This window comes from Lissotriton vulgaris, chromosome 7 (assembly GCF_964263255.1).
Source record: "Lissotriton vulgaris chromosome 7, aLisVul1.2, whole genome shotgun sequence".
Classification (NCBI taxonomy): domain Eukaryota; kingdom Metazoa; phylum Chordata; class Amphibia; order Caudata; family Salamandridae; genus Lissotriton; species Lissotriton vulgaris.
Genome location: NC_141695.1, coordinates 1,316,033,962 through 1,316,057,967, shown reverse-complemented (window position 1 = coordinate 1,316,057,967; position 24,006 = coordinate 1,316,033,962). Strand labels below are relative to the sequence as shown.

General features: G+C 42.3%; 1 protein-coding gene across 2 annotated transcripts in view; it reads right to left on the bottom strand.

Moving 5' to 3' along the window:
• LOC147703583 (uncharacterized) overlaps positions 1-24,006 on the bottom strand; it is a 1,699,045-nt gene that overhangs the window by 1,376,127 nt on the left and 298,912 nt on the right. For both annotated transcript variants that reach the window (XM_086931923.1, XM_086931924.1), the window contains exon 6: positions 2,843-3,002. In XM_086931923.1, the coding sequence (XP_086788049.1) occupies positions 2,843-3,002 (160 nt within the window). The remainder of the gene's footprint in view (positions 1-2,842; positions 3,003-24,006) is intronic.

The window sequence follows — 24,006 nt, the reverse complement described above, 5'->3', positions numbered from 1 at the left end:
ACTCACACTCTTAGTCCCAGGGCACTGGAATTTTGCAATTTTGTGACTTTTTTCGCATAAATATTGATCTTCCACATTTGCCACATAATCCATCATGTGGTGCATAAGCTGCAGATTTTAGAAAAACATTGTTTGTAGCTTAAACTTATCAAAAGTTACTAAGATATGGCGACATGTGGTCCCATGCAGTGGCAGGCCCTTGACAGAGGGTAAATTGTCACCTTTCATTTGCTTATTTCTGTATTTGGTTGTTAACCAGGCAATAATGAGATTAAAAAAAACCAAAACAGTATTACCATGTGAAAAAAGTACAAAACAATTAGGTGATAGTGTAAAAAATATGCCACGTTATCCCACATAATTTGTCTTTTCTTTGTGCATAATTTTGTCACCCTAATTCCAGTGGGTCTGACTAAACCATTCTGCAACAGCCTATTTTATATTGGGGGTATTGCAGTTTAAAGTAATGATTTACATATTGACATTCACAGTACTTTCTGTTACAGGCTTGGACCTAGTAGATCTACATATACAAAGCCCCTTTTCCCCGTTGCGCCCACCAAAATTCATTTCCGTTACTCTTTAGCCTCATATACAAACATCTGCATTGACTGCATTAACCATTTGAGGATTCATAAGTATTTTTTTGAAATTGTTTTTCATATATGTTACCTGCAGGTTAAAATAGCACAAAATAGTTCCAGAATATTTTGCACCTTTTAATCAGGTCTTTGTTCCTGTCATGCACTTCAGCTGCTGTTTGTAAAGGAAGACAGCCTGGAAGCGCGTTTTACAAACATTTCACGCTTCCAAGCCGTTTTCATTTAGTAATTAGTGAGGCATTTCTCGCCCCCTGGGAACATGGTCAACCCCCCTCCCCAAGGGGGGTGCGCACCACAGTTTGAAGACATTTGCTCTAAGTGCTGTTTTAACCTTTTTCTCTCCCAGTGCTTAATTTGAGCAGGTGCTTTCAGGTGCTCAGCACCAGCACTTCTTTCACAGGGCCGGGGCTACAATTTCTGACCCTGAAGGTGGTGGTCTCAATATTCATTGTTCAAATTCAAAATAAAAAGTTTACCATACATTGCATGATGACTGGCTAGTAAATGTTCATAGACAGGCCAGCATACGCCTGTCCAGGCAGGTTTGATTATGTATCACCACGTTAGTGATGATGTTATCACGCCAATCACAAACCCAAGAATTCATCGACAAACTAGACAGACGTGTGATGGACCTACTAATTACAGGCAGTACTAGCTGTAACATCACCTGCTGTGCTCGAGCAGCCGTCTGTTCCGCAGTAAACCCAGTCATACCGCACTGATTAATATATGCAAAAAAAGCTTTTTCATTTGGTGTAAGTTTTGTTTTTGCACTCAGTGTAGGTAAGAAAGTAAAACACGCCATCTTCCACTTCTTTAGGAATGACCACAGGAAAATGCAGAGTTCAAAATTGCAGAGACATGTACAGGCTGACGACAAGGGCCACATGCAGCAGCAGTGTTATAGATGAGAGAGAGCAGGAGTAAACAGAAGAAGGAAACAACAGGAGAGGAGAGAGATAAGACATAGCTAAGTAGAAAAAAAGGAGAGCAAATCAGATACAAAGAGAAAGCAGGCATGATGTGAAGAAGAGAGCATTAAGAAGAGAGAAGATTGAATGAAAGGATGTGGAGGACAGTACAGAGGAAAAAAAGCAGACAAAAGATAAAACGGGGACACAGCTAATCACTGCTAGAAGAGTGATAGTAAAGAGCCAAGATCGAGGGGAGAAAAAAAGAAGTGCAGGTGCCGAAAATGTTGCCAAGGTGGCCACAGCTCACTTCTTCCTCCGGTGAGCCCCACAATCAACACTCTTACTGGCTCACTCTCTATCTTCTAACCATGATCTGTTGTCTGTTCCCTAAATCTTTGCTCCAAGAGTCTATCCTCTCACCTCTCTAATTGTTTTCTATCATCTTTGTCACACCTGGTGTGATACCTTATTCCCTGTATTTCTGATTTGCCCTCTATTCATTCTAGCCCTTTCCTTTTTCCTCTAAACTTTTATCCATGCAATCGCCATTGAAACTGCCTCAAATCATTCCTCAGCATTGCAAAGATATAGCATTGGCAGCAAATCTAAAAAGAAATTTTCTGCTTCGGCTCACTAATGTTATATTTATCGTTCCCCAAATGTGTACTCCACACAGGTAGACAGCCAGTTCTTAACCTACTGGTGCTATATACCCATCAAACACATTCAAAACTACTGATTACATAGTATTCTATGGCAGTAATTTGAAAATGTAAGAAGGGCCTTCCTAACCCTTGGGTGCAGTGAGAACAGAGGAGGTAAAATAGAAGAGACACCTTTTCTGGACTGAAGTGTTGCTTATTTTTTACAACTTCTTTGTTTCGATGATCTTAGCTAAAACTGAGCTACTTAGTCAGAGGGAAAATTAGAAAAATAATTTCTCCTGAAGCATCCACGCATTCCAAAAGGAAGATGATATAGTCCACCAAATTGTAAACAATAAAAAATTATATGAACAATATGATCCACAAAATGGAGGAGGTGCAGAGCTGAATATCTGTTTGGAGACATTGAGAGAGCAAATCACATTCAAGATAGCGCTTGTAGGAAATACTATTGGGGTCTGTGATAATTTATTCAATATAGTCCATGTTCCTAGGTTTCAAGAGAGTGCCTAAAATATATTTTACTTACTATATCTGTTTACCAAGCCATTCTAATCGCCTGCAATTCATAAGTTACTGGGACATGATCCTAAATTATTGACAAGGTAATGAATAAAACATAATCTAAGATTGCAGTAGATTACTTTTCAGTACATACCGGAAGCATCGGGCACTTGTAAGCACCCATCTTTTGTTGATGATGACCCCTCCGCAACTGGGTTCGCCAAATAGCTGTACACTGACCTGCCAGGGCCATTCCCCTAGCTGGGCACCCTCTCCACCATCGGTTTGGTTTGTGAACATTGGACTGCCACACTCTAAAAACAAGAAGAAATTTCTGAGTGTGAGTTTGGAGCAAAAATTGTGCTATTCTTCATCATAATCTCAAACTCTAATTTGTGGTTTTCATGGGTTACAAAAAGGAATACTTAAAACAAGCAGTTTTAAATCCCTATTTCACTCTAATGTAATATGTAGCCGTAAAATGATAGGATGCATGGGGGCATATTTATTAAAGAGTTGCATCACCTTGCGCCACGTAGCAGTGTATAAGAGCGATCTAACTCAAGTTAGATTATTAAAGCCACGCAAGGCCACCCTGCACTGCCCAGTGCCCAGCGTGGCTTGATGTATCTACAGTAACTCAATGCAGTTCAAATCATTGCATTGCATTGCTTTGCCACAGGGAGGTGTTCCATTGGTGGAGCATGGATGTTCCCATGCACAACCCATGGATGTTGGCACTTTCCAAGATTTACCAATACAGGTAGACCTGGAAATGCGCCAAAATACTACGCATCCTGAGCGGAGGCATAACGAGGAGAAATATCTTAACATCTTCTTGTTTTTCCTCTTTCTATGTGTGCTGCACTCTGCAGCACACATAGAAAGAGGAAAATAATTCAGGGGATTGTTTTTTTCAGGAAAGTATCTCTTCCTACACAAAACAATCCTGCTTAGAATGCAAACATCCTTGCTTCATGGTGCAAGGGTGCCCTCCTTGGTGCTAGGCAGCAAGCACATTGTGCGCCAGTGCTGGAAAATTACATGAATGTGCCATTTAATGTTAAATGAAGCACATTCCTGCCCTTTTACAATAACGCAGCGAGGTAAAGTGGCTTGCTGCACTGCGTGATATTTAATAAATATGCCCTCTGGCAAATGAAATCAGAAATGTATGAAAGGCTACAGCTTCATGAGGACAACATTGATGTTTGCCTTACTAAGCTGTCGCCGCTAACGTTGCTGATCGACCCAATATGTGAGCTTAGCAGGACACCATTGATTGTTGCCTTTCATTTTTCCTTGTCTGTGACATGGCTCCTAAAAATAACACCTTAAAATAGTCCACTCTGATACGTTCTATAGTTTTTTCAAAAAATGTACACTACGACCCGGGAGAAAAATCTCATGGCACATTATTCAAGAATTTGAGCTGCATGTTACCATTAATGAAAAGGTTCCTATGGGAGAGGAGACACTGAGAAGATGCTGAGACGCTGAATGCAGACAACAGCAGTCAATCATCAAGTCACCGTAACCCTGTACCGCCCCGCCGATAGGGACAATCTCTGAAGTGGGCCAGGCAGCAGTGGCACACACAAACATACGTACACACAGAGGAGGAAGCAGCTGAAATCTTCAGTGTAGCTACAGCCTCAATCACCGACAAATTTCAGAGAGTTCCCAGGCGGGGAACGCAGGTGATAGGATTAGCACAGTCTTCTGGTGGAGTGACTGATATACCCAAGAGTTGCCTGAGAATATCCTGCCAATCTGCCTGTGTGGGAGGAAGCTGCAACGAACCTGGCCTATCTTTTCACCTATCATTCCTTGAGGACATGGGCTGTAGGTGGGGCCAGGGGACTGGGAACAGTGGAAAGATTTACTGGTACACAGCTTTTGGCCAGCCCATTTTTTCTTTCTTCTGTTCTTGAGACTCCAAAAAGTTGCTGTTGCATCAACTCAAGTTGTCGACTGTGATTTTGATTTCTTGTTTGTGAAGCAAGTTTTAACACTCCTCTGATGCCATTGGTAAGTAACCGCATTGTTGATCTCAATTTTCCGATTTGGTAACTAGACTTTGAAGAGTTTAAACACGTGTGCATTATGCTCCTTTCTTTCTTGCTGCTTGCCATATTTTAAATCTAAATCTACGCAAAATAACGACATCAAGAAAGCAGAGAGCGCAACACCATGCACAAGTCCTTAAAAAGCGCCGGTCTCATGATTCGGCCACCATGAATAATTCAGATCAGGATACGACCCTTTTGAGGCTATCAATGTAACTGAGCTAACTTTGAGGTAAGTTTTGATGCTCTTGCACTGTTAGATTCAGAGCAATAAAAGGTGTGGCAAAAGGAAAATTGTTCAAGTTTGTACAATTCCTTGCGGAACCTTGTCTCAATGCAATAAGGCCACTAGGAGTACTAAACAAAAAACTTCATTGTGTCTTTGACCTCAGACTATAAAAATGGTAATGAATAAAACACCAACTTTCCCTGTCAAGTGTCCAGGCTCAATTGAGGTGCCATCTGTGGTATTGGCATGTGAGTGTTGGTTGCGCGTGTTAATGCTGCGTGAGGTATGTAGAATGTATGGAGAATGTGGAATGTTTGTAGTTGAATGTGTGGTTGGGTCGAGAACCTGGGGAACGGTTGCTGATGGAAGCGGAGGAAGCTACCTCCGGTGTTGCTGTACCCTTTTCTTAAAATAAAGAAATTGTGGAACCACCAACCTTCTCGGACCTTTTTCTTTTCCACAATGGCGACGAGCGGGAACATGGCGACACCAGGGATGACAGATTACAGAAATGTATAAAAAAAATGTTTACAGCTTCTTTGCGCTACGTGCTAATCTTCAAGTGTGCACTGAGATTTTAAGCTTGGATTGTGCGCCGCTACGTACTAATCTTCAAATGTTGGGCTGAAATTTGAAATCCGGATTGTGCCCAGTTTCATAAGCTCCTTTCTGTCCAGCCTTGAGGATTTCTGTATTTTCTCCACGTCAACGTTATCATGTGTAACGCGTGTGACGTGGATGTTGTCTTTTTTTTGGCGTTACCATGCCAACGGACGCCATTTTATGACAACAACAACGTTCATGCTCAGTAACGTTATGCACGGAACATGACCTGCATATTTATTGATTATGGCAATTACAAGTAACTACTCGCAACGCTCTGCGCTACAAATACATTGAAGAGAGGAATTGGATTATCATATCTACGTTTGGTATTGAACTGTATTTTTTTTATTATTCAAGTACTGTGATCCAATAATGTTATTTTTCCTGTGATTGTCATCGAAGAAGTCATGCAGAACGCAGCATTCATTTCATCTTAAACTCAACAGACAAGTCATGAACAGAGACACTTGATCAAAACATTACACGCTGGATTTTAAAAGTTATTTCTATTTGAGCAACTGACTTTGGTGAACTTTTTGCACAAGTTTATCTAGTGGTCACAAATATTTTTTCTTTTTGTTGTTGCTGGTGCTCTATACTTTTTTTTGTTTTTTACAAATAATTTAAGCTTTTCCTTCTCTGTGCATATTGTAAAAATGTTACTATGCCTTCAATTCAACCTCCACCATTTATTTTGGCCGAGCTAGGAGAACCTCCAATTGCTTGGGATTTGTGGATTGATATGTTTGAGGCGTATGTAAAAGTGTTGGAGGAAGATGAGTGTTCACAAAAAAGGAAACTGTCTCTTCTCAAACATAGATTAGATGCTGTGGGACTAGGAGTTTACAAATTTACCCAAGATTGAGGATGCTGGTGATATTGGAGTCTATCAATATGCTGTCAAACAAATGCAAGAAAGGTTTGGCAGAAAGATTAATATTGTTATGGGGAGATTTAAATTCTATTCTAGGGTTCAAAAAGCCGATGAGTCTATTGACCAATATGTGTTTGCTTTGAGAGGGTTAGCGGTCACGTGTGAGTTTGAAAACATGATTTATGATCAAGTCCTACGTGGCCAAATTCTAATGAGAACTAAATCTAAAAAAATTCAGGTAAAGCTATGGTCATGCGGTAGTACTTCCTTAAAGGCTGCAATTGAAGCTGCTAGGGGTGTTGAAGTTTCGGACCAATGTATGCGTGAGGTGAGGATTGAAAGAATGACTTAGAGATTCGATAGAACAAATTCTGGCCATGTTAGTGCTGTTAATAAGGATTTTAAAAACAAAAGTAAATGTGATAGCAAGGTATTAGATAGTAATTCCAACAAGAAAAGTGGTGAGCAACGAACATTTTGTGTTGTAGATGTGGTTCTCGTAACCATTTGGCTAATTTCAAATGGTGTCCAGCACTAACTAAAGTATGCACTAGTTGTAAAAAAAGGGCCATTTTAGTAGGGTGTGCCATAATTTCAAAAGAAAGGTCAACTATGTTCAAGATGATGAGTATGATGATGAATTTAATGTAATTGGAGAAATATCCAGCGTCCATGACAAATTAGATCTTGAGTGGTATACTATCATGAGTAAAGAGCTAATAAATGATGGCCAAATAGACCATTGTTGGAACCCAATGTAAGTCCTGGAAGGTATTCTGGGCATAAAATTCCTTTGGAAGGTTTTATATGGGCAGATGTAAATTCTAGCAATAATTCTTTTCATGGAAAAGTGTATGTAGCTAACAAGGGTGCGATCATTCTAGGTTGGCCACATATCATTGATTTAGGCATAAAAATTGATGCTAGTTTAGACTGTCTGGTATTTGCAGTTCAGCATGTGAACGTAAATGAGTATGAAAGCATACATACTGATTGATGCTGATTATTCTTCTCTGAAGAAAATGTATCCTGATGTTTTTACTGATGGTATTGGTAAAATGGTTAAATTCAAACACAAAATAGTTTTACGAGAAGGAGTGTGTCCCATAAGACAACAATTTATTAATGTTCCTATTAGTTATCATAAAAACTGGGGGAGATACTTAAAAAACTATGTAATGATGAGATTATCGACCAGTGGAGAGCTCCGATTGGGTTTCTCCAGTGGTAATTTCCCTTAAGTCCAAGGGCGATTTACGTCTATGTGTGGATTTAAGGTGTTTGAATGAGGCTATTTGGATTGACACATTTCCTCTTCCCAGTTTGCAAGAATTAACATCTTCTGTTGGTGGGTCTTCTTGGTTCTCTAAAATAGACTTAACGAGTGCATACCACCAGATTGTTTTGGATGAAGAATCAAGGCATTGCACAGCTTTTATTACTACTGAAGGCATGTTCAGGTATAAACGTATGCCTTTTGGTCTCGCTAGTCCGTCAGCTGTATTTCAGAGAGAAATGTCTAGAATTTTGCAAGGAATTTAGGAAGCAAAAGTTTTTCAAGGTGACATTTTAATTTTTGGAAAAAACAAAGAATGTCATAATGAATGTTTGCACGCAGTTCTGGATGCACTCAGAAGAAATGGATTAACCATTAAGAATGAAAAGTGTGTGTTTGGTAAATCTGAAGTGGAGTACCTAGGCCATGTTATATTGAAAGATGGTATTTGTCCTAAAATCAACCATGTAGAAGCGATTTTAGAGGCTCCTGAACCAAAGAGTAAGGAACAATTAATGTCCTTTCTGTCCTTAACTGAATTTTATTCTCAGTTCATTGAGAATTATGCAGCTAAGGTCGAACCATTAAGGATGTTATTCAAAAGAAATGTGTCATTTGCATGGGAACAACAACAAAAAAATGTTTTGAAAATGTGAAAAAAGAAATCTCTGCAACTCCATGTTTGAAACCGTTTGTTCCATCAGCTGATTGTGTGTTGTCTGTGGATGCATCTGGATATGGAATTGGAGCTATGTTTTCACAAAATGTCAGTAAGACAAATGGGTAGTAGCATATGCTTCTCGCACCTTAACACCATCCAAACTGAATTATTCTGTGATTGAGAAGTGTTAGACCTGTCTGCTTCTGGGAAGACTCTAACCACCATGATTTATTTTTGTCCCCCTTAGCCTCCCAGAGTTTCTATTTTTATTTTTACATGTGTCCATCAGGAGTTTTTAATGCTGTCAGGGGGCTAGGTGTTCCTTGGCGATGACGCCATTTTTCCCTCATCACTTGTGAGGCCTAGTCACCCCCTTGAAACCTTAGGGATCTCCAGAGACCTAAAATGGTGTCCACCAACTGCCATAACGGACACTACTGGAGGACAGGTCCATAGGATAACATTAGGGAACTTTCTGGAATCAACTAGAGACTTCTGCAGGTCTCAGGCCAACCTATATAAGGCCAGTGACCAGCAGCCATTTTGTGCTGACCCCAGAGTAGAGGAGTGAGGCAGTGGTGAGAGGAGGTGGACACACTGAGAGCAGCTAGTTTGTCACTGAGGCTGACAGTTACTTCAGAGGATTGTTCCCCCTTCAGCCTTTGACCGATCCCTCTCTCAAGACATCAACTACTGACAAAGAAATCGAATTACTGGAGGAAGAAGATCCTTCTATTTCAGAGCCCCAGTAAAACCACTCAGAACACCCTTAATTGGGGGTATTCCTGACTGTCCATACCCAGCGCTATGCTCACCGGTGTTGTGGAGCAGCTGTAGTGAAGGTGGGCGTCTGTGGCACCTTAGCGCCCTGAAGAGCGAGGACGCCGGGTGTGCACATCCTTCCTGTGAAGCCGGAGTGAGAAGTGCCTGAGGAGAAGCAGCGGCGCTGCTCCGATCGGCGTCGGGACCCTGGGGGCACCGGCCGCGTCAAACGAAGAGGTAGGCGCTTCCGCGCATGACCGGCGACTGAACGCTTTTGCGAGGCAGGAGGGGCCTAGGATCGAGCAGGCCCAGAAGAGACCGAGCAGCGTCTCTGTGGAGCAGCGTCCTTCCTGGGAGCAGGTGCGCCGAGGCGGAAGAGGAACGAGCGCTTCCGCGCATGCCCAGCCGAGTAGTGCCAGCGGAAGGAAAATCATCGCGCCAGCTGAGGAGCGCCGCGTCGGAGCTCCAGGAGGTCGATCCCCTCAGAGGAGGCAGAAGCGCCACAGCGGACGACGCGGTAGGGAGCCCTGGGCCGGGAAAGCCTTCCCTGCCTTCCCCCTTCAGCCCGTCTGTTACCGGGCTCCAGCGCGTGTAGAGGAAACACCCGCGACACGCCCCCAACCTCACAAGTAAGCCGGGAAGTGTGGGAACGGGAGGCGGCAGCGCCGGGTGAATGAAGCAGGACAGTGGGGCTACGACCCACGCGAGTGACTGACTTGTCCAGGGGCGCCTGACTCGAGGAAAGCGAGTTAGTGAACTGAATAACATAGCATAAAACTTATCCAATAACTGGCTCAGAAAAGAAAGGTGGAAGTGGTGCAGGGAACCACAGGGTTCCTGGGTAAAAACCCCTACAGTTTAGTGATAAGTGAAGAAGTAGATTCTCTACCAGCTAGGTGTGCCTGTCAATCAGAGGGAGGGGAACCTTACTAATATTATTGTGTCTTCCCTTTTAGCACTAACTGGTGGGTTATACAGTGAAAATCTACATTCAGGTCTTGCTGTTGAGTTGAGCAGTGTTTAAGAGCTGTGGGGTAACGTACCTATTAATGAACCTGTAAAAACGTATTGCACTATCAGACTGCATCTTCCTTTCAGTAGATTTATTGGTGGAGTATTGTGTCATTGTGTAATAATGTGAAGTAACCTTACAGAGTGTGAAGCTAATGAGATTCTCTTAACCAACCAAAGAGTTACCCTTATGCTTTACTGAATCGTTGACAAAAGAATGTGGTTTACTGCCCTTTTTCCACAGCAGGAGGAGTGAAAAGTAATTTCTCAAAGTAAAAGTGTCATGTTTACCCCTGAAAGAAACTAATGTTGTAACTTGTATAACTTGAATCCAAAGAGACATATTATTTTTATAAAAGGTAACGGTATTTTTTCCAAACAGAGGTGTTGTGTCTTTATTTTAGTGGTTCATCACTGTGTTACTGTGGGTGAGACTTGTAAGTACTTAGCCAACGCCGTGAGTTAGCTGTAGACCACTACTGTGCCAAGCTACCATATGTAGGCTTGGGTAATCTAGGTCCAACAAGAAGGAATTACTAGCTGCTACTTGGCTGCTGAAAGATTTTGTATGTATGTGTGCGGAAGGAAGTTCAAGATCTGTACGGATCACAAGTCTTTAGTGAATATTTTGAAACCAGAGGGAGGGAGGAATTTGACTCCCAGGTTAGATCAATTGGCTTGGAAATTGCAAATGTTCAGTTATGAAATAGAATATATTCCTGGAAAGGAAAATTCAATTGCTGATGAACTTTCAAGATTACCTAGCTTGCCAACAACAAAATGGATGGGTACAAATGAGTTTGAAGTTGCTTTTACTTTCAAAGATATTTTGTCTGTTGATGGGAAGGAAATTAACAATACCTTACCTGAAGCATCTTGGATGTGTGAAAGGGACAATGATATGGTTTTGAAACAAGTTGAGAAGTATATTGTGGGAGGTTGGCCAAGAGAATCAGTGTTGCGAGGAGAATGTTCCGCATTTTGGAAAGTAAAGGAAAAGTTGTGCTTTCCAATGGTATTGTTCTATGAGGGGATAAAATTGTACCACCATTTGGGTTGAGAGGTAACATCATTGAGAGGAGTCACAAGGGTCACGGTGGTATGTTGAGTACCAAAAGGAGAATTAAGGAGTGATTTTGGCGGTCAGGAGTCGACTCCATGGTCGATCGTTGGGTTAAAGATTTTAAAATTTGTGGTGTTACTGATAAAGTTGTCAAACCTTTGTGTGTACCCTTGACCATGGTTGAACTACCTGAGAAACCATGGCAAAAAGTTGTCATCGATTTTATTGGTCCCTTTTCAGCGATATCATCGAAGGATTGTTATGCTATAGTTTTAATTGATTATTACTCTTAGTGGCTGGAGGTAAGAATGGTGAGTGGAGTACCTACAGATGTGATTATTGAATTTTTGGAAGACATGTTTTCAAGAGAAGGTGTTCCTGAAATTTTAGTTTTAGACAATGGACCCCAATTGGTATCGCAGAAAATGCAAGAGTTCTTAATGATGATGGGTATCAAACACATAAGGTCATCGTTATATCATCCTGAAGAAAATGGATAGGTGGAACGCTTCAATATGGTGGGTAAAGAGGTAATTCAGTTGGCTTTGAGTGCAGGATTATCTTGGAGAAAGGCCTTGCAAGAAAGACTTACGGCGTATCATGTTACTCCTCATTCAGTTACTGGGCAGACGGCTTTTGAGGTACTAAGAGGAAGGAAACCTTCTAAAATGTTAGTTCCTTGGTGGTTGAGGAAAAGGAATGAAAGGATGTAAAAATGATGAATTGGGTGAGGAAATTAGATCTAAAGTTAAGGAATTTCAGGAGCATACTGTGCGTTCTCGAGGAGGAAGTTACTGTTGACCAGTAGTCCATGTAGGCCAAATGGTTTGAGTGAAGAATCCGAGAGATGTTTTGAAAGGTGAAGGTGTATGGTCTAAGCCTTTGAGAGTGAGGAAGGTGTTGGGTAGTGCGGTGGAATTGGAAGATGATAGGAGATGGAATTTTCATCAGTTAAGTTTTCGTAGTAACCAGAATAGTGTTCGGAATGTGTTCAGTGTGACAAGCGACTAACTGATGAAGGTTGTAGAGGTTATATATTGGGGAATGATTCTGGAGAGGTTAGTGGTGGTAGTAATGATTGGAATGACAGTGCAGTAAGTAATACCAGTTCAGATTCAAATGTGGACGCTTATGTTTCCGGTACAAGTGTTACCAGGCCTGGTTTCAATGTTACCAGTCCTGGTTTAAATGTTGAGTCTCATATTTTGCGTTGTGGAAGTAGACCAAGGAGGTTGCCTGTTCGATTCGCTGATTTTAAGTTGGGATAGACATTCAGGAGTATTGTAGTTATTATGTCTCACATTTTGTCCTTTTATTTCATGGATTATTGTTAATTTTGTTGGTGTGTGTGTGAAGGGGAAGGTGTGTGCTATTGGCATGTGAGTGTTGGTTGCGTGTGTTAGTGTCGCGTGAGGTGTGTAGAATGTATGGGGAATGTGGAATGTTTGTAGTTGAACATGTGGTCGGGTGGAGAAGCTGGGGAACGGTTGCTGATGGAAGTGGAGGAAGTTACCTCCGGTGTCGCTGACCCTTTTCTTAAAATAAAGAAATTGTGGACCACCAACCTTCTCTAACCTCCTTCTTTTCCATACCATCCCATGTAGTTGGTAGTATTAATGATGTTTCACAGGATACATCACAAGTGGATTTCTGTCCACCTTAGTTGTTATCATCTATCTACTCTGAAACTCATTTTGAGTATTCTTCTATCAGGTTATCCGAAAAATTTGATTAACTGAATTTTGGTAAGATTTGAAACTTTTTTTGCCTGTCTGTAGACTGTGAATAAAAAAGCCGTGGGGTCAGCTTCAAGGAAGGTGGCAAGGTGCAGTGGGGAGAATCCAGTATCATGTTCCTCTCCGCGTACTTCTTTTTGAATTTTTTTTTAAAATTATTTTGTTAATAATTTTAAATCATAAAACATTCATGATACACGAAGTGCACAGGCAGATGAGTACTTATACACTGTAAGTGTCCACAGCAAAACATATTTGACAGTTTCTTTACTAGTATTGCGCAGGAGATCTGTAATACACTAGTTACACATTTTAGCTGTTGGTAATATTGGAATGCAGTACATAGGATGAGAAAGTTACATTCAGGACCATACAAGCATCTTCATCACTTCCTCAGATATTTATATGTGCGAGGGCCATGCCCAAAGAGCATACATCAGTGCGCCTACTTGCTATTTGTGATGTCGATTGGGTGTACCAGGAGATATTTTTTGAGGGGGTCCCATACGTCCCTAGGTCTCGAGGTCAATGGGAGCAATTCCCCATAAGTAAGCGTTTGATCCTGACAGAATAGAATGTCTTTAATCCAATCCTTGAATTTGGGAGCTCTGACTCGTCCCCATCTACATACTATTCTTCGCTTTGCTAGTAGCAACCCTAAAGAAGTGAAGCTAGGGTATCCCACCTCTATAGTTTCTGTGTAACCCAGGAGAGCAGTCAGTGGCAAAGTACTGATAAGCTCTCCACTTTCTTCTTTCTCCCAAATAAAGGCTTACTCTATTCGGCACTCAAATGGGGACCTGAATATTCTCATTCCCAAAATCCCACCTGAGATTGCAGATTTTGGTTCCACGTATTCACCGTCATGGCACTTCCTCTGTAAATTAATTAGGTAGTGCTTTCAAATTTTCTATGTTGAACCTGTTAACATTGGTGCAAACAATGCTTAAGGGGATTCTAAAAGCCATGGTGCTAGCAAATTCTCAGCACGCTAAGTAGATATTACAATTAGAAAGCATTAAATCCATGCTTGACCTTAAAACAACCGAGCTCTTGAAAAATAACAGTAACATTCACAACTGAGTAAGCTGACAGTGAACAAAATCAGTATGAGCCCTGGCATCATCATAAACTGAATATAGAATGTTCGAACAATCTTGGTGATTATCTCCATAACTGGGTGCATGGGCGACCTGCAGCAACCACTATTCTGGGCTGGATTATTCATGGGTTTAGTACACTTGAAAAATCACCATATCTAAGTGCATTCTTCATTAGTTTTACAATTGACTTGGCTGCGAGAGAGCCCCTCCGTGGATTGGTTTATCGTTATTGCTAGAAACCACCCCTACTTTAGCAGGACGGGCATCAGGAGGTCTTCTGGCATTGCTTTCAGTCCCCAGTGCTAAAACAATGTTTGCTTAGGGAACACATCATGTAACTGGTTGTTTGCATGCTCAATTGTGTTAGCCAATGAACAATGAGCAAATACTCTGTTCGAGTGTATACAAACCTCCCAACTATGGAGGCGATTATGATGGCGGACGGACCTGAGTCCGTCCGCCACCATAGAGTAGGAGGGAACCTCCGCATTGCCTGCGGAGTTCCCTCCTGTGCAATTAGGATGTGACCGCCACCCTGGCAGTCACATCCTCAATCTTTAACATTGCGGCGGGTGCAGCTTCAAGCTGCACCCGCCGCAATGTTAAAAATGCATGCACAGCACAGCATTTGCGTGCACAAAGCAGCAGGCACCGCGTGGTGCCTGCCGCTTTGTCCATTCAAATGCAGGGGGGTACCAAAGGTACCCCCATGTGCACCCCCCACCACCCCCTTCACCCAGGGGGCCCGCAACGGGCCCCCGAAGTGAAGCTCCGTATGCTTTTCCACGGCGGAAAAGCCACAGAGGAAGAGCATACTTTTTACTCCATCCTAATATGGATGGCGGTGTCTGATAGACCGACCGCGGCGTAAAAGTGGAGGACAGATTGTAAGACCCACCAGCCATCCTAATTTGGCCGTGGGTCTTTCAAGCCTCCGCGGCGGATTTCCCACATCCTCCGGGCCGGCGGTGGCTTCCGCCGGCCCGGAGAATGCGGGAAATCCGCCCCTATATTTGGTTTGAAGACGAGGTGGCAAAACTGGGACGGGATTTTTTGTAATCTACGTTGCTGTTTTTCGAGGTCATTGTTTGTGCTAGTGGGGAACATTAATTCAAAAATGTCTCTTTGTAAATCTGGTGACTAATTAGGAGATCAAATATATTATTATGAAAGCCCTAATGTTTTGAGTCTGACTGACAAGCCTTCTTGTAGGGCTAATCTGTAGATATCACTTTGGTTGAACATAATTTTATCAATTTAAACAGTCATTTTGTCAGCGATACTCCTGCTGCTGTCATGTTTAGACACGGAAGAAATCAAATCCCTATAGATTATATTTGATTTCATCTGACAATTTTAAAGCAGTCGAAAATGTTAAGGTAAAGGATTTGGGAGTGAGCGACCATTTATCAATGGAAAAATGTAATCCAAATCCGGAGCCAAAATTGGATCTACATTACAGACAGAAAAACTGCATTAGTTATCTAAGATAAATGTGCAGTGTTAATTAAAAAAAAATGACATTTTTTTCGAGGCAAACTGAAATAAAATGCAAAAGGCCATCACACAAAATAATTCAAAGTTTTTTCTGGAGCCTGATGAACTGTGTGCTCATAGTATCTCCTTCAAGTATGGAGGGTCCGGTTTCAGAATTCCATGGTGCAACTTTATATCCAGACTAGCTTACCCGTCGCACGTTGATGCAATCAAAGGAAATGTAAGGAAACTTGTTATGATAACATTCAATTTACATTGTGTCATTTTTATTGAAACTTATTCATTTTAATATGTAAAACATTTTAAAGTGTTGTTTTAATTCTGTCATTTATTCGAGTGCTTGTGGATACACAGTATTTTTTGTTTTTCCGTCTGGTACGTACACGAATAAATCAGAAGGTTTTCCGATGCGTGAGCTGGCCACATACAGTTGTCCATGTGAGAAGCACGGATTCTCCAAATCTAGTCCACACACTTGCAGCGATTATCCTTGTGCTTTGTTTATGGTCATTGCAAAAGCGAGTCGCACCGTAAACTGTAAACGTTCCGTATTGGAAAGATTAAGAGGGCCCTGGGGGGCCGGGGGGCCGATATTTAACAAATGTTTCATTTTATTTTCTTTTTTATTCTGCCAGAAACCTTCGCAGGAGTGTACTCAACAACTTTTAACACATTTTTTCTTTTTTTGCCAGAAACCTTCATGGGAGTGTACTCAACAACTTCCCAAAGTTTCATGGCGATCGGATGAATGGTGTACTAATGCATAAAGGATAAACAGACATACTTTCGTTTTTATATATATAGATTATATAAAAAGCCAGACCCGACAGCACCCAAAAAATTTAATGTGCCTCAAACAGAGTGTACCTATTTAATGAAATTACAGGAGTATGGTACAATATCGGATATAATCTGCAATTTGAACTCATCATGGGCTGGTTGCAGTACTTTATACATCTGTTCTGCTTGGTGGGAAGTTGTCCCCAGGCCTTCACCTACTGGGTCTCATGTACTTGGTCTTATCCAAGAGACTTGGCGAGGGGCAGAAATAAAAACTATTTACAAGAAAAAAAACAGTACGATACTGCAACATATTGGTTAATCTCCGAGCTAGATTTATTTTCTGAGATTAACACTCAAACCTTATTGATATCTCTACAGGTTTAGGCCTTTGGGTCCGGGACAATCTCCAAAGAGCAGGGTTTTTTTTAGATCAAAACACTCCTCAATTGAACCTTTTGTACTTTGGGACACTGTTAGAAGGGCAGCACTTACAGTAGGCATACTTTGCTGCTATTTCTTCAGCTTTCTGGCTGCGTTTGACTGGGTCAACAGTGGCATTTTATGGGTTGGAATATCCCAAAAGATGTGTTGTTTATGATACAACTGGATGATAACAACTGGGTTCAAGTAGTTGTGAATAAGTCAAGTATTCTATCTGCTGAAATTTCTGAATCTAAATCTAAATCCGGTATTTGTAAAGGGCAAACTACTCACCCTTATGGGTCTCAAGGCGCTGGGGGCCATTGTGGAAATTAAGTGAGTTACTGCCCAGAGTCACATGGTGCTGAGCAGATCTGCCACCGTAGCTGGGGATTGAACCGTGAGCCCTGTGTTCTAAAGTCAGCTGCCCTGGCCGCTGCACCACACCTCTCCACTGTCCACTGCCCACTCCTCTGTCAATAATGGATTTAGACAGGGGTGTGTTTTAGCCCCCTTGCTCTTTAGTATTTTTATAGATATATCTATTAATATTTATATTTCTGAACACCCTGCAGCCTTAGGTAACACAAGCCCCTTTTCCCCAAAATACAAGGAGGCCACACACACTATCACATGTCTGTAGGCGATTTATTCCTAATGGATTATACTTCTATAGAGCTGCAAAGCAAACTTTAAGCCCTCCTTTCTTATTGTGAGATAAGCTGCCTAAGAAATAGATATTGGAAATGCAAAGACCTTGAATTTTACTAGCTGTCTAAGGAAACACACTTGAGTCCTAATTGCGATGCCGGTCAGATGTAAATGTAAATGTAAATTGATACTCGTATAGCGCACTACTCACCCGCAAGGGTCTTAAGGCGCTTGTACGAATACCGCTGTGGAACCCATCCTGGCTTTCCCTGTGAGGCGTCCACTCCTGGACACCCCCAAGGTGGAGGCCAGGCATCCTTAGCGTTGTGGGGGCAATTGTGGAGATTAAGCAAGCTATTGCCCAGAGTTGCAGAGTGGGACTGATTGGAATAGGCAACGAGGCGAGAATTATCAGGTCCGTGGACTTTTTGAGCCCAAGACCCGCCGAGGTGGGGAATTGAACCCTGATCCCGGGCTAGACCTCTGCATCAGGGTCTGCTGCTCTAATCATTGAGCCACACTTCTCCACAGATGAGCGTCCGACTGGCATTGTTGCAGGAAAGGGACTGTCCGACAGGTAGTCGGCAGTCCGTACCGCCAAATTAGGATCCAATTGCAGTTGAGGCGGTTGGAAACATGCCTCTTTCCATTGAGGCTTGTGCTGCGGCCCGGAAAAGGGCCACAGCACAAGCTCCAATGCCAAAAGGCATGTTTATAAACATCCCTGCACCCTGGGGCACACAGATGTTTGTTGGCCTCATAGCGAAGGCTGCAGAGGGACGGGGGCCCTGCTAGGGGCCCCCAAAGTCTGGTTCTGACAGCCTTTCAATGGCGGTTGTACCACCATTGAAAGACCGTTGGGAAAGGCCGTTGTAATCCCTACGGCAGTGCCTAAGCAGGCACCACCCTCATTGTAGGGATTAGATTCTGACTGCAGGGTTGACAGACTCCTTGAGCCCGTCAGAACCGCAGCGGTTGGTCCCTCATCCATGTAGTCGGACCGACTGCATTGTAACGCTGTGGTCTGACCGGCTGCTTTAGGTGTCGGTCTGACAGGCATTATACAGAGCTAAGCGCTTTGCATTAGAGTGACAAGTCAACTGTGGAAATCACAGTCTAAAGACTATCCTGGGTCTTCCTAAGTGTTTGTTGTTACAAGCAATAAGGCTTGAATTAGCACTAGAGATTATTTGATTGTTTTCAATGTCACCTGCCTTAATTTTCTCAATAGTATCAATGGATGCAATGGCAAAGAAATACTTTCTTGTTTGATTTTGCAGGACATAATGTCATCTTCAATGATTTTGATGATCAATCATGTCTATAGTAAAAGACATAGACCTAGGATTTGACATCTTTGAGATGGAGGAATCTATGCCACTGAGTATGTTGAAGAGAGTCCTTTGTAAAGGTGTAAGGGAGCACTCAAAAGCTGGTGGCAGAGTATATATTGCATCAAAACATTCAGTATCTGGGAGCCTACAAGACCTGCCCGTATGCATCACAGGTCCTGCATAAGCATCTAAGGAATATTATTCTCCATCCTCGGACAGGAGTTAATCCGAGCGGGAGAATGTTCAGCCACAGAAAAAGAGTTTTGGAAAACAACAGATATTGTTTCGGTGATCTAAAAATGAAATATTCTGTAATAAATGTTTCCTAGATTGTATTTTTTTGTGTGAAAGGAAATGGATATTGCGTTCTATCTTTATGAATTATTAAGCAAGAACACACAATGAAGCATGAGCCATTTTATTGCAATTAAGTCATTTGATATTGCCATTGCAATTGCAAGGTACACTCAGCCCATACAAAGGAGGTATATTAACATCGTCTTGAAATTAGCCAGATTAACTTGAAAAGTCTGCTTGATGTAGGTTAGATTATGTATATGTGGTTGAAACTCAATAATCACTTTGTTCGATGCATTATTATTGTTTAATAAAGCCAGATGGAACGTTAGGTTTTAAACACTTAACTGTGGAGACTAATTATTTTATTTTTCTTTCACATACAGGCACATGCATCAAAGTAAATACCGGTCGCAAACGGGCAGATTCTCAGAATCTGCCCCTTTGCGACCGGTATTTTTGCATTTGGGATGCATTATCCCAAATGCAAAAATCGCAATTTAAGGAATCTCTAAATTGCGATTCCTTAAATTGCGATTGCATTTAAGGAATCCCAAATTGAGATTCCTTAAAGGCAATGCATGAAAGTAAAAAAACTAGCGAATTCGCTAATAGGAGTAGCAAATTACTATGAAGTTCAACTTCATGGTAATTTGCTAAAACTTTGAAAAAAGCACTTTTGTGCATTTTTCAAAGTTTCATGTTGCACGCACACATGCCCTTAGGGCATGTGTATGGGCAACATTTGTGCACAGATCGATTTCAGGGGTGCAACAGGGTATCATTATGATACCCTTGCACCCTTGAAATTGCATGACAAATTTGCGAGTACCTACTGGTACTCGCAAATTGCTCATGCAATCTCCAATTCATTCCTATTGGCCTGTAGGCCCGTAGGAATGAATGGGATAGCTATCCTTAATTGCAACTAGCAATTTGCGAGTAGCAATTAAGGAATGTTTAGGAATCGCTAATATTATAGCGATTCCTACATGCATAGGCTTTTGCGATTCCTTAATTGCAATTCCCTATTTATTGCAATTAAGGAATCGCAAAAGTCTACGATGATGCATATGCCAGTCTGTTTGATAGATTCACTCCTTCAGATTTTTATGTCATATACGAGTATTGGACACCATTGTCACCCCAATATTTGAGTGCAGGTTTGATCTTTTGGTTTGAACAGCTTGTCACAATCTAGATAGAAATACTGAGGGAACTGTTGCTTAGATAGTAACGGAGAATCCGTGGTACGACTGTTGTCAAACTATATTTAAGTGTATGAATGCATCTTTTTGGATATTAATATTCAGTCAAACTAACTAGGGGCAAGCCTGATTCACTTCACCTGTGGCTCCTCTATTGTGTTCAGGGGGTCTGTCATGGTTGTCGTGTCATAGGCTTTTATTTTTGATTTGATTTATTGCTTTTAGCAAAACACAAATGCAGCAGTGCTGCAGAACAGTATACATTCCTGACACAGATGCAATATGAGTTTGGCATTCAAGAATTCGACAGCAAATTTATGCACTGGGAAGGTGAAGGGGAGGGGGAGGAGGAAGTAATGGGATGGTTGTAAAAGGCAAAAGAACTTGCCACTCAGAGAGCCAAACTCTTCCTAGTCAATAGTATCCGTTAATAACACACCTGACATGATAAGAGGTTTGGACTTCAGTCCACATTGGCAGGGCAGTCAGGTAAAGTATGACCTGAAGAGGAACAGTCAAAAACCTTGGTTGTCGGTGAATCACCGCTGAGGGCAATTGCGTCCGCAGTCGTGTCTTCGATAAGTCTGAGATAGTTTACAAGGTGGACCGAGATGCCTTTGAGATGTGAGTGGGCAGGCATCAATTCAGCGTACTCCTCTAACAGATCCTGGCATGTGGCAGCATCCTGAAGCCACTTGTTCCTGCTTCGTCCCTACCTCCTTCCCCAATGCATCGCCACACTACACTAAGACAGTAGCAGCCACAACATAGCTGTCAGCCTGCGGACCCATGGGTTACCTCTTTGACATATCCCAACAGAGCAACCGTGGGGGAACGCTCTGTTGGGATACTGTACCCAACAGAGCGTTCCCCCACGGTGTACTGTAATACCTGCCACAGCCTGAAACACCTCCTCCCTGAAATCCCATATCTCAGGGCAGTCCCATGAACAACAGCAGGAATGTAGCGCGCTGTGCTGCTCAGCGCACACAGTGTGCATCGTCCACAAACCCCATTCGCAGCTGTCGTTTCGGCATGTGATAGATTCTATATAAAAATTTTAGGTGGACCTTGCGCAGCATTTTGTTCGGGGACAAGGCCTTTGTATTTGTATTTTTTTGTATTTGTAGAGCGTTAACATTTGTAACGAAGGACATCAGGGCGCTAGGAAAGCATGCAATTCGGTGTAGGGGAGAGGGTGTTTGATTGCGAAGTAGGTTGTTTTTATTTAATGACTAATCAACTCAGTATCTGGGGAACAGGAAGGTTTTTAGCTTTTTTCTAAAAAGCAGACAGTCATCTGTCAGGCGTAAGTCAAGTGGGAGGTAATTCAACAGAAGAGTGGCTGACTTAAAAAAGGAGCGGTTTCCCATCCTGACTCTGGTGGTGCGTTTGACCTTTGCAAGAGTCTGAAGCTGTGATCTCAGGATACGTGATGCGACGTGGAATGCCACTTTGTCTCGCAAAAGGTGTGGGCCTCTTTTATGCAAAGTTCTATGAGCATAGCAGAGGAGCTTGAATTTGGCTATTTGCCGCACCAGCAGCCAATGTAGCTTCTTCATGCTGTTGGATGCTGAGCTGTATCTTGCTTTATGACAGATCAGTCTAGCAGCTGCGGTTTGGACTACTTGAAGGCGAGAAAAAACGTAATTGGGCATGCCCACGTAAAGTCCATTTCCGTAGTCCAGTCTACTCAAAAAGAGGGCCTGGGTGACCGTTTTTCAACAATTCAGAGGAATCTAAGGTAAAAGTCTGCGGAAAAGTTTCAGTGTAGCAAAAAAAATTCCACAAAGCTTGCATACTTGGTCTTGCATGGATAGAGCATTATCGAATAGGATGACCTGATTTTCTGCAACACACTTGGGTTCAGGAGCGGTTCCAAATGCTTTGGGCCACCAGCTGCTGTCCCAAATCGAGTGTGCCCCTTCGTAGATCAAAATCTCGGATTTTCCAGCATTTCGCTTTAGGCAGAGATCTGTCATCCAAGTTGCGATTTTGATGAGGCAGTAAATTAGGTTGCTCTTAGTGTCAGTGTTAACTAGCCTGTCAACCAGAGGGCTCAGTAGTTGCGTATCATCTGCATATGAGAAGATGTTGAATGTCGAAGCCCCATTTCCTACTGATGATTGCTAGGGAAGAGACATACACATTAAAAAGAGTAGGACTTAGGGAGGCTCCCTGTGGGACTCCATCTTTGATACTTTTTGGAGTAGAAGAGCAAGCGCCCATTTGGATTTTTTGGTGTTCTGTTTTTCATAAAGCATGCGAACAATGAGAGGGCTTTTGAGTGTAAACCTTTCTCGTGGAGAATTTGTCGAAAGTTATTATGAGATACGGTATCGAAAGTAACCATAAAGTCCAAGAGGATCAATGCTACGGGTCTGCCCGTTTCCACTAGGGATCTGATATTGCCAGATACGGTGAGTAACATGGCCTCAGTGCTGTTGTCGGCTTTGAAACCAGTCTGGGAGGGGTCCAGTAGGTTATTGGTTTCAAGGAAAGTGGTGAGTTTCCTATTAACCAATCTCTCCAAGACTTTTGATAGATCTGGTAACTGTGAGATTGGTCAATAGTTTGCTGGGTCGTAAATTTCTGAGCCTGTTTTTTCAGTAGAGGAAAGACCACAGTTTCCTTCCATTTAGTAGGGAAGGAAGCTAGCTCTAATGATTGATTAACAATTTGGGTGACATGAGGACATACAGCTGACACTAGTCTGGAGAAGATGAAGTGTGGGTAGGGATCGAATGGAGATCCTACCTTAACCTCGGTCATAGCGTTAGCTACCTGTTCTTCTGAGAGGGCGGCCAGAGTGGCCAGATGGACCTGAGCCAAGGGATGAGTAGTCATGGTTTCCCAGTCTGTATTATCTTCCCCTGGCTGATTGTTAAAGTATGCATACATTTTGGTCACTTTGTCATTGAAAATGTGTAGTGATGACACAAAGCGATGTAACTTGGTGAGTCAAGGTTATTTTTTAAGTATAAGATCCCACAGACCAAAGTTCAGGTGCATGCAAGCACCGCACTCGCTGTCCTCACAAAGTCCCAACTGCCATCCTCAAACTATCACGCAACAGCGTGACTCACGCGCCAACGGGCAGCATGAGACATGTACAATGGGGTGTCCATGCCCCGGAGGAGAGCAAGGACAGAACAATACATATCTCCTTTCCATGGAGAAGCGGAGGAGAAAAATGAAGAAAGGAAAGGAAAGGAAGAAGGAGGAGAAAGGAAGAATAAAAGTTATCTGAACCTTAATGGGACACAAATGTCCCTTGAACTTCTTCTAGGAAGAACAGGGGGTTCACTGGTAACATCACAAACTTTGCGATTCTGAACGGGCACCTGTATTTTGTTCATATCAAGATTTTGTGCAGACCACATGTCACCCAAATCTTTAACTTTCACAACCTTGTTCATATTCCACCAACTGCGACCATTTATGCGACCAGCACTACCACAGATCTTATCAATACGGACAGGCTCTCAGAACTTGGAATCACCTTTCCTGACAAATCCTTGCTTCCTTATTCTCCCCATGTCACCCACAGTGAATTTCCTTTCAGTAAATGTTTCCTGGTGTCAAAGTATGTATTTTGCTTGTTCTGAGCATTACAGACTTTTCTTCTAACTATGACATCACGTTCACTGGGAGGAGTTCTAGATTTAAACCATTTAGCCATCCATGCTGGTCTGAACTCAGTGCTAGCTTTTTTCCCTTTTAGTAATTCAAAAAGAT